This window comes from Sturnus vulgaris, chromosome 2 (genome assembly GCF_052056855.1).
Source record: "Sturnus vulgaris isolate bStuVul1 chromosome 2, bStuVul1.hap1, whole genome shotgun sequence".
In the NCBI taxonomy this organism is placed as follows: Eukaryota; Metazoa; Chordata; class Aves; order Passeriformes; family Sturnidae; genus Sturnus; species Sturnus vulgaris.
Window position 1 is genome coordinate 63,782,071 of NC_142244.1, and position 12,170 is coordinate 63,794,240.

Consider the following 12,170-nt stretch of genomic DNA (forward strand, 5'->3'; position numbering starts at 1 on the left):
AGTTTAAAGTAGGTTTGACCTTGTATCTTTTTTACTTTTTAGTATTTATTTTACCAATGGATACATATAGATGCATACAGGAACAGTGCTCTAGAACAGTAAGAATAATATCTGTATGAGTCAAAATCAAGCAACCATCAAGGATGAATGGCAAAGTTGCATTGGCTTATTTCATAGCTGACTATTATTCCACTGAGAGTCCATGAAATAAGAAAGTGATTTTATGCCCACACCATGGCCCTGAATAATCAAAGTTACACAGAAATCCACTATACAAACTTTCTGGCTCATCACATTTTCTAATCAGGTCCCTCCCTAGAAAGTAAATCCATTAGTGCTCTCATTTTGATCTTAGTGACGACTTCTTATATCATTCTCTATAAGAAAATAGTATATATCTTAATGCAGGAATCAATGGATTAGTTTTTGCTAAACTAATTGTTGGCACTACAGCTTATCAAGACACCACCTACTAACAGAGCTGCTATGCATGCAGGAATGAAAGGTGTTAGTTCACTGCCATCCTGCCTCCTTCATCTCCCCCTTAATTAAGCCATCAAATCACCTATTCCTATATTAAGAAATTCCTCAAAAATGAAATCCGGCATATGCATGTATAAAAACACATTCATTATCACTGTAAGTGAAGGCCTTGGTAACAGCATTAAAAATGGCCCTTGTGATGGCCCTGCTTCTTCATCTTCTCCACCCTCTCCAACCTCCTTGTTCTCTTTGCTTCTGCTAAAGCTTTTTTGAAGGGTGACTTTCATATACATTTCTTCTGCTTGTGTCACCAGCACACCGTTGTTTCTCTGCTTCAGTGGCACTGTTTGTCATCAGGGTTGAACTAACTGCAGTGTGTTACAGTGGCTGGAGCAGCTGCAGGGCCTGGTGTCTCACTGTCATATTCAGAGACCTTCTTTCCCTCCTGAGGGCACTGGGCAGTGCTGGGCACTGCTCGATAGGCCTGGGCCACGCCCCAACACATTGCAGTGGTTTAGGTCCTCCTGGATTGCCAGCATAGCAGCACACCTTTTCCAAGGCCAAAACATTTACTAGTTTTTCTGGATTATGCACTTGTTAGGGATAAAGTGCAAACAAATCACTGCCCTAGATACTGGCCCATACAGTCCCACACACTCCTCCACTCCAAACTATCCAGCTTTTGGCAAAGGTCTGGGTGATGTTCTTAATTAAGAGACTGACCTTAAACAAGAACTGAACCATATGCAACAACATGCTGGCTCCCAGAAAAAGGATGAGGCTGGTTTCAAGGGTATTCAAAGGTTATTCAAAATCTTCAAAATTCTCAAAGGCTACTGTAATCAGCCTGGAGGAGAATAAATGAAAGGGGGAGGGAAGAAAGATGTAGGAAGGTATTGTTACAGAGGTATTGTCAGGACGATGCCTGTGCACAAAAAACTCAAGATGCAGTCAGAATAGCAAAGCAAGTCAATTTTATTAGTCGTGTTAGCAATAAATACATACCGATCCCTGAATGCTGTAGAAGCTGCTGAGCAGGAGAAGGAGATGGAGCACGGCTCCTGAGTGGGAGGGGCAGGAGGGGCAGGGCACCTTCAGGGAGTCCCCGGGATGAAAACAGCGTGCATCATGTCATCCTGTCTCCTGCACCCCGGAACGACACCTTCTATCTCCCCCTTTGGAGTGGCCAAACGTCAACATCATCTCACATGGGGCAATGCATGAGATGAGGTCACAAGGCCCATGATCACACCTCCAGGCCAACAACAGCTTTATTGTTCCCCTTTCACAGGATGAATTCCACTGATACATAGTTTCATTTCCGAAGGTTAGTCCTACCAACTTAAACAATAAGTTCTTCTACATTATCTTGTTGACGTGCACAATTGCACACCAAATATGTCAGGCCTTAGACTCATCTTCAGTCCCTGACACACGTATCTTCCTCATAAGTTGTCTTTCTGAGTTCACAACTTCTGATAGCTCATTATGAAGACAGAACATTACAGAATTACTATGTTTTAACCTAAAATATGTTACTAGAAGTACTGAACAGCCTTCTTTCTTCCACTCCCATTCTCTTGAAGAGACATACACATTCACATACATATAAATATACATATATGGACTATCAAGACAATGATGATGATCACTAGGCAGAGTCTTTTAGCAGAGTTCTGATATGAAATATATACAGGTACAAAATATTCCTTTCCTTAGTGAAGGCATAAAGCCAAGAGTATGCTTATAGCTTTTGCTCTTTTTCCGGGTGTTCTTCTCACTCTGCTTTATAGATATGTAGGACAAAAAGTACTGCCACCTTTATTTTCAAGTTCACATTTTTAACTGCCTGCTACTTATATACTCAGTAAACACATTTTCACATCTGAAAAATCTGCTCAAGCACTACAGAATAACTCAGTCTCCCAGACATTTTGTCAGTCATTTTAGTCACAGAAGCCAACACCTCAGTCATGAAAGTCTGCTGTAAAACCCTGATGCTGACAGATGACAAAGACTTAGGGGAACACTAACAACATAGGAAGGAACAAAAAGAAAATACAAAGTGGAGCAAATCCTGCGTCTTCACTTGAAATAATTTTTATTCCTACTGGATAGGGAACAGACACGATGAACTGGGTTGCAACAACTTATTTCAGTATCTTCAGAACTTAACACAACCACTTAACCAGCAGAAATAGTTCTCAGAAGATCAAAGAAGTTACTTCCTATGACTGAGTCAAAGACCTCTTAACATATTTTTCCTCCTTGAAGCTCTAGAAGATTAAAAAAGTATATTCTTTCTTTGACAGTCAAATTGCTCTACAAGATTAACTTCTTAGTATGTGAGAAATTCCAGTGCTAGCAGTAGAGCCTTTAGGAAGAGCAAGACTTGCATAAACCAAGATACACAGAAGAATCCCTTTGATAAAATGACTTATTATTCCTAATATGCTCAATCTCAGAGATTATTTTAAATCTAAAATTTATAGAATTTAGACCTGTCCACAATCACATCTAAATGTGTAGATAATATTTCATTCTAAACCTTATTTCTCTATATACTGAAAATTATACAGCCTTTCTAATCTTTAAGGCAGTTGCTATAAAATCAGTATGATTTGATACTCTAAGGAATTTTAGTATGCTTTTCTTTTTTGTCTACATGAGATACCTTTTAATAAAATTCTGTTAATATGCACTCTTAGTTAATCTTTCTGAGTCTTTCTCTCTCTCTTTGCCAACGCTGAGGCAGGCATGCCAGCAAACCGTACCTCAGGAAGTGAAAGATCCTCACCCCAAAAGGCAGGAGGGGACCTAAGAGACAGGTAGAATGGAGGTAGGTCCTTGTTTGGGGTGCCAGCTTCTCAGTTCTGAATAAAGTAAGGATGGGCATTAGCAGAAATGCCACTTTGTGCTTCTGGTAGGCAGACTTTGGCCTTTTTAGGACATGGACTGACAAAGCCCCTTCAGAGTCAATTCTGAAGTGTAAAGAAGTCCAGGAAGGCCAGACATACTTTAAGAAGGAAAGTTTTAAAGATACAGAAGCAGCCTGGCCCCATACGCCATGAAAGAACCCAGTGGAAAAAAACACCAGCCTCACTAAACAGAGAACTTTACACTGAAACTCAGGGCTCAGGGGAGAGAAAAAGAAAAAAAAAGGAAAAAAGGTAAAAAAAGGGAAAGTATATCAATTCTGCAAGGAGAGTCAGATAACTTGGGGGGACTACCAGGGTATTGTAAGGTTATTGAAGTAGAAAAAGTAGAAGTCAAAGCCAAACTGGAACCAGGTCATTGTTACAGACAACAACAGCTTCAATTAATATACTCCCAGCAAAGTATAGCTATGGAGAGTCTCCATCCTTTGCTGCTTGCAGAGGGTAGTGTAGTGTACAAGGATGACAAAAAGGCTGAGGTATTTAATGTCATCTTTGCCTTTGTCTTTAATACCAAAGCCAGCTGTGCTCAGGAAACCCAACTTCCAGAGATGAAAGTTAGGAAGCCAAGTGAAGCCCCCATAACCCAGGAGGAAATGGCTAGTGATTTGCTATACAAATTAAACACCCACAAGTCTATGGGCCTGGATGGGATGTATTAGAGAATAATGAGGGAGCTGGTAAAAGAGCTCACCAATCCACTTTCGAACATTTACCAGCAGCCTTGATTATCTGGAGAAGTTCCAGATGACTGGAAATAAGCAAATATAAGGCCCACCTAAAAGGATTGGAATGATGATCCAAGGAACCACAGGTCTGTCAAACTAACCTAGGTACCAGGGGAAGTCATGGAACAGATAATCCTGAGTGTCATCACAGAGAATGTACAGGACAACCAGGACATCAGGCCCAGCCAACATGGGTTTGGGAAAGGCAGGTCCTGCTTGACCAATCTGATCTCCTTCTATGACCATTTGACCTACTCAGTGGATAAGGGAAAGACTGTGGATGGTGCCTCCCTAGACATCACTAAGGCATTTTGCACCATTTCCCACAGCATTCTCATGGAGAAACTGGCTGCTCATGGCTTGGACAGATGCATTCTTTGCTGGGTGAAAAACTGTTCGGATGGCTGAATCCAGGGAGCAGTAGAGAATGGTGCTACATCAAGCTGATAGCCAGTCACAAGTAGGGTTCCCTAAGGCTCAGTGTTGGGGCCAGTCCTGTTTAATATCTTCATCAGGGATCTGGACAAAGGGGTTAAGTGCTCTCTCAGTCAGTGTGCACATTGGGTGACAAGTGTTGATCTGCTGAAAGGCAGGAAGGCTCTGCAGAGGAATCTGAACAGACTGGATCAATGGACTGAGGGCAGAAGCCTGACATTCAACAAGGCCAAATGCCAGATCCCGAACCTGGGTCACAAAACCCCTTGCGGAGCTACAGGCTGGGGTCAGAGTGGCTGGAACACGGCCCAGCAGAAAAAGACCTGGGGGTGTCTCATTGACAGTGGCTGAACATGAGCCAGCATGTGCCCAGGTGGCCAAGAAGGCCAATGGCATCGTGGCCTGTATCAAAATAGTGTGGCCAGCAGGACCAGGGCAGTGACCATCCCCCTGGTGATGCTCTGGTGAGGCTTCACCACAAATCCTGTGTTCAGTTTTGGGCCCCTCACTACAAGAAAGGCATTGAGGTGCTGGAATGTACCCAGAGAAGTGCAATGCAGCTGGTGAAGGAAGGGTCTAGAAAGTTCTATGAGGAGCAGCTGAGGGAGCTGGGGATGTTTATGCTGGAGAGAAAGAGGCTCGGGGGGGGATCTCATTGCTCTCTACAAATACCTGAGAGAAGGTTTTTGCAAGGTGGAAGGTGGCCTCTTCCACCATCTCAAGTGAAAGGATGAGCGGAAATGGCCTTAAGTTGTACCCAGAGAAGTTCAGATTGGACATTAGAAAAAGGAATTCACTGGCAGAGTGGTTAGGCATTGGAATGAGTTGCCCAGGAGCATGACGAGTAACATCTCTGGAATTGTTCACAAGGCATCTAGATGTGGCACTTTATATGGTTTAGGGGTGATTATAGTGGTGCTATGTTGACAGTAGAACTACATGAACTTGAAGGTATCTTCCAACACTGATGATTCTGTGATTCTTGAAATGTGGAATACTTGAGAGAGATTTGATATCTCAGCTACCTGCTTTCCACTCCTCTGTGGAGCAAGAACGCAATTGCCATCTTTGCAGATAGTAAACAAGCAAGCTAAAAGAAGCACATGTGCAAATAGCAAGATGTTTCTGAACTTAATGAGGATTTGCCATTAAAAGTAGACAATTCATCAGCACCTCACAAATAATCCAATTTAAATATTGAAAAGCAGTCTGCATTTTAGATTCTCAGCATGCTGCTAACATACCTGAATTTAAAAACAAAAAAAAGTTCCAACATACAACTGTATTTGTAAGAAATGAGTTGGGAAATACAAATATTTCATAAAGCATAATGCAGCAGTAAGTTAGCATGCATGATTGCCCATGAGAGGAAAGGAAATATATTATTTGATTGAAAGCTACAAAATCAAGTCATCTTAAACCTTCAATTTCTTTATCTTCTCTTACTACAAATTTTGTCCTTGTCCCAGACCACACATAGAAGGAGTAAACCAACAGAAAACTGAAATAGAGGGATAAAAAGTGTCCATTTCAAAGCACACCCTCATTCCAAGACGATGTTGGAAGTAAACAGAATATCTCTCTTTATATGTATTTAAAATATCTCAAATGTTGTGGTTTTGCAATTTTTTTTTACTGCTAGCTTTTACTAAACAGCTGTCATTTCCCTTTTTAAAAAATATATATTCATATGAACAATGAGGTTGCAAATGAGGTTTCATTACTCTGTGAAGGCGCCTTTGGCATGCTCTGAGAAATTTAAGGAGTTGGGAAAAAGTTTGTTTACTACAGAGCTGACAGACTTTTTGTTGTTATCCCATAAATACACAATAAACCTGTTCACTTTTTGGGGCTACGATTACAAGCTGGACAAGTCCAATAAGCTTTGTAAAGTACAAGTGCAATAAGGCAGAGAGATCTAGCCTCTTTAACGGGAAAGAAAGAGCACCTCACAAAAACAAACAGCAAGATCTTGTGCATCCCAACTATAACCTTTACATGACACTATCAAAAGTTGCTTTCTAGTTACCAAAAAATACTTTTTTTTTCAGAGAGCTGATAGGATTTCCTCAGCTGTCCAAGATAAACACAAGTTTATACAATCAAACTTGTATTATCAGCCAGCTGGATTCAAATTTCTTAGTAACAATTTCCATCCAATGAAACTGCTAAAGAAATAGAAACAGCTTATTTAAGTCAAACTAGGACTAGGCATAAATCTCTGCACTTCAGCTCCCAGCTACATACAGAAGTACTTCAGCAGGAACTCTGTATAGCACTGAAGTCATAACAGCTGATCTTTAGGTGATGACAAAATACTACTTCTCAGGCAAATTCAAAGACTTTGTAAAATTATATATTTAAAGAAAAAATATTATTACCCACAAAAGAATAGCACAGGCAGTGAAATAGGTAACTTCAAGAGCAAGAAAAAAAATCTGGTATGTGGTTGGATACAGAGCGTCATCTCTGACCAAATTTGAGAAACACTGTGTTAAACACGGTGGTTTGAACAAGCATTAGAATTTCACAAGCAAATGTTACTTTGTTAAACATGTTATTTTAAGCTAGCCATGCAGCCTAAGTAACTTTAATATTAAACATGCAATCACAGATATCTTTACTGCATGTAGATTGGCACAATTACCTGTGTCAGGCTCATTTAGCTGTGATTAGAGCATACTTCAAAGCCATCCATACATTTTTGCTACTCATACTGATTATGTTACAGATAATTACCAGTTCAGTGAGACTTTGCCAATTAACTAAATTATCCTCAAAGTTAAGATAGTTTCTCATATTAGTAAGGTTATTTCTATTGCATTAGCAGTAAGGTTATTTGCTTAGCACAGCCAAAGCAAAACTTAAGTTGTCTTACCACATCATCTGTCAGTGTCTTGATATTTAAATGCTGTAAATCAACAGGAAAGCAGTCATGTCAAAATTGTTCAGTAAACAAAACAAAAAACAAAAACTCATTTATAGGTACTTTTATTCAAAATCACATGCAAGTTAAACAGTATTGAATCCTGACACTTGAAATGATCCAAGTTTCTTGGCAAGTTGTACCTTGCTCGTTTTCAATGCACAGCAAATTACACAGATTTTTAAAATCTCCCATTTGGTCCTTGAACAGAATATCAGAAGAATATGAACCAGCACTGCTTGAAACAAGTTGTATTTTATTATATTTCATAATTAAATTATATTTTATAGCTAAATATACAGATGAGCTGCTCAAAATGCTGCTACTAGACGTGTCGTCTCAAAATGGCTGTGAGGATACCAACAACAAATCATTCAGAGATTTCAAACTCAATAGAAGAACACAGAGCTCCTCAAACGTTCAAAATTATCTGTCAAGCTGCAACACTCAAATTACTCACATTGTTGAATAGTCTCAAGTTATGCCTCTGTGGCAAGAAGAATATGAACTTGTGAGCAGAAACTGAATTAAGCGTTTAATAACAGTAGCATCCAAAAAATCTATAGATCACTCAAAACAGCAGTTTCTGAACCAACATTTGCTCTCCACTGCACACTTACAAACACAGCAAGTGCTAGGATGTACAGCTCTTGCACAAAACCAAAGAGCAGCACAGACATCGGCAACTGATGAGTCAGTGCTGCAGGGATCTCACGTCTCATTTTTACGAAGAGGCTGAGAATAGACTTGGCAGGAAAATGTCAAGAATGTGAAGTCACATACTTAGTGAGATAGGCTCTTACCCTTCTCTTAAGACTCCTCTCTCTGCCTCGTGTGCACAACTTGGCAACAGCTACAGCAGTTGTCAACAACTATATCTTAATTAACCAGATTTGGAAACACTTCACCAAGTCAACAATAACTGGCCATCACTCTCTACAACAGCCTGAAAGGAGGTTATAGCAAGGTGAGGGTCAGTCTCTTCTCCCAGTTAAGAAATAACAGGACAAGAGGAAATGGCCTCAAGTTGCACCGGTGGAGGTTAGCTTGGATATTAGGAAAAATTCATTCACAGAAAAGGTAGTCAGGCATTGGAAAAGGCTGCCCAGGGAAGTGGTAGAATCAATATCCCTGGAAGTGTTCAAAAGGCATGCAGAGACATAACACTTGGGTTTGGCAGTGAAAGTGATGATGCTAGGTTAATGATGATGATCTCAGATGCTTCCAACTTTAATGGTTCTGATTGTGATCATTACTTCTGACAACTTCCCTGGCTTATCTCTGAGAATCAAAGAACAATTTGTGTTAAGTAAATATTATCACACAATAGCTCTTGTCTGAATAGTATCAAGAAACTGATGAATGGTTATGATGTTAAAAATAAAAGACCAATTAGGTACAAGGAAACACAGTATTCTACTATCAAAAAAAAATTGTTAAAAAATGTGCTAGGTCACTACTGAACTTTCATGATAATTCCATTCCATGTTTTAATAAGTGAAGATTTTTAATAAATGAAAACAACAACTAAGTGAAAATATTCCAATACAGCCAGGAGACTGAAGATCTGTATCCCAGTCTTCTCACTGGTGTTCTCCTGCCACAGGGGTAGATCAGACTTTTACCCCACACACTGCTATAGAACTGGGGTTTATTACTTGTTTTTCTCATTCTGTTAAACATCTAGAAAGACAGTAAAAGTGTTAACTGATGTCATTTGCAAAACCTCATGACTTTGCATTTAGCAAGGCTTGGTATAATACTTCTATGCTTAAGTGAGCAAAACTGCAAGAAAAAACACTAACATATGGTCTGAAACTGCAACTAGGTAGAGAACATGAAAATTTATTCCTTTTTCATACAGATGACTTAAATCACTAAGCCTTAAGCAATGCACAAATACCATCATGGAGCTCCTCTAATATGGCAGGAGACTACATAATCTTCTTAGAATGAAAACCATCTGCATTCTATGCTTTGAGTGGAAATTCAAGATTCATGTCAAACTCATGTACACTCCACTAAAAAAATGCAGGAAAGCAACATCAGATTCATTCCCACTTAAGAACAGATGCTGCATGTTTTACAATTGCTCCATACAAGACACCATCATCATGCAGTTAGCCAGGCAATTTCAGATTCAGGTTTTGTTCTTTGAAAAAGACAGAAGTTAGCTGGATAGTTCAAGTCAGTATTTTACTTTTCATTTAAATTGTGGAATTCAGCAGTGCAATTTACTATAACAAGTGAAAAGTTTCCCATTTTGTATATCAGAACACCTCACTGACCCATGTCATCCAACTAATTAATGAAAAAAGACTACTACACAACCAATTAAGGACACCATAATGGTATAACAAACTCTATAAACAGACATGAGTCTTCTCTCAAAGTCTTCATCTTACTGGATACCTAGACTATGAAAGTCTAAAAATATCAGCATTTCTTTCATAAAAAGTTGTGGAGTCTTGTTCAAAAGCAAGTGCTAAAGAAGGTTCTTAAGTAAGAATCTACTTAACCAGCACTAAACATCAACACTGGTGACGTATTTAGATTTTTTTTTATAAAGGAGAAATTCCATGTGAACTACAACCTGGTGTTCAGCTCTTCCAGCACTCCAATATTAAAAGTCTGAATGACTTGCTGTAAGACATGTCTAAAGATTTATTTAGTGAACTTTATGTTATAATGCTTCTCAGTCAGAGGAGTTGGTTAAAACAGAGCTGGGGCTCTCTTTTTCCCCTCTCCCTCACTAAGTCCTTCTCTTCTGATAAGACTGTACAAAGTAAAATCAGTTGACAGCTTTATTCATCTTTTATAGCATTCAAGGATACAGAGATGCAGAACATTACATGTGGTCTTAAAAACAACCACAACAAAGAAACTTACCACATTGGATTTTTTCATGGCGTTACACTTAGAGGAGTGCTGTAACTCAAGAAAACAAGAGTGTATTTTTAGTCTTGACAGGCCAAACAAAACCAACACATTTCTAGTAAGGGAAAACTAATTAGACCAGGAGTCAGGTAAAGACCAGGTAGAGACTGGAGTGCTTTACTACCACAGGGACATATTTTCAGGCTCAGATATATCCGTTCACAAAAGAGACATTCTGCTCAAGTGAACAGGTTGCCTTTAAACACAGGCCTGCAAGTAAATAACTATGACTTAAGTAATATTCCTATAATATTCAGTCACTGCTAAAAACATTAATTTTACAGAATATTGCTTTGCAATGGATGAAAATATTTATATGCTATACTGAGCCTTCCTTGAGCTACCCCACAATAACAAAATTATTGATTTGAAAGCATAGGAGTTGTGTACAAGTATTCCTCTACTCTGTTTATCATGTAGAAAGTAGATATGCAAAACTGAAAAACAAATTATCAATATTCTAAGTATTCTGACGTGTTTTTTAGTCAGAGTTATACAAAAGCACAAAGAGATTAAAGAGTTAATTAGGACAGTTCAGAAGGAGAGATTTATCAGTAGCACCTACAGTTAGAAAAGCAGAAGTAACACCACTGCTTAGTCTTCAGCTATACAAACACTTTTATGAACTAAATTTTAAAACTGCACTCTTCAACGTAATTTAGTCTTTAATCCAGGACGTGGAGGAGAGGTCATTTTGTTTTGCAATTGAGTAGAAGCAGTTCCCTTAAAGCTAAGTCTAATGAGAACGAAATGCACAGGTGTATCATTTTCGAAGAAAGCAGGCAATCTGACAGAATTACCCCTTATGGGAGATTACGTCCCTCAGGCATACTGTTAAATAACCAATGTCATAAGAAAGAGGATATACACACACATGCAGCATGTGGTACAGTGTTCTTGATGAGCTGGCAAAACTCCAAGGATAGTGAGAATCAAACAGAAGCTGAAAGGTACAACAGAATACAAGGGCTGAGTTTCACAACACAAGTACAGCAAGTTGACTGCTCCCAAGACAGAAAGAGTACTATGTCTCTTGAAAAGGTCACACATGATGAAGACACATGTGATGCAACTTTCACACCACACAGCTAAAGGAAGCCAAATCTGTTTGGCTTCATACACATTCACACTAAAGAATCTTGTTGTCATACTGATGCCAAAAACTAGGCACTTCATAGCAGAAGGCCTATAGAGCAGGTATTTGTTTATTCAACACGAGGAGTGAGGGGGATAGCTCCACTACAAACTCACTCTTCCATTCTTTGCACAGTACAAGCTTTTATACTTTTTTTACTTAATACGCATATTATACTTGCCTAACCTTCATATTGTAACATATTTTCTAACAGCATGATTGCATAAGCCCTTGTAGCACATGCACGGGTTCTGCATGAGGTGGTCATCAGCCTCCTGGTGGTCGTTTTGGATGAAGGCTCTGAAGTCTTCCTCAGGCTTGAACTTTTCACCTCTGTTTCTGTGCAAACTCTATAAGCTTGTCTGTCCAAATAGCTAGTGGTTAGCTTTTTGCCATTGGCTTATTGTGCTAAATTTTCTGATTTCTAAAAAGTGCTTCCTTCACATACCCTGTTACAAAGTAACTACTTCTTTCTTCATATCATTATCTTATTGCCTCGGGATCAAGAGAAAGGAAGGGAGGGAGTGACTCAGGGAGGGTGATGGGGCAATATTATCTTGTTGCCCAGGTATCAATACACAAGATCATGA

The 12,170-nt window shown here is 39.2% G+C and overlaps 1 protein-coding gene across 2 annotated transcripts in view; it reads right to left on the reverse strand.

Annotated features, from left to right (window-relative positions):
• DIAPH3 (diaphanous related formin 3) overlaps positions 1-12,170 on the reverse strand; it is a 202,819-nt gene that overhangs the window by 183,907 nt on the left and 6,742 nt on the right. The window contains exon 2 of one of the 2 annotated variants that reach the window (XM_088159729.1): positions 7,461-7,493. The exons of the other annotated variant lie outside the window; for it this stretch is intronic. Coding sequence (XP_088015855.1) covers positions 7,461-7,493 — 33 coding nt within the window. The remainder of the gene's footprint in view (positions 1-7,460; positions 7,494-12,170) is intronic. 2 annotated transcript variants of the gene reach the window in all.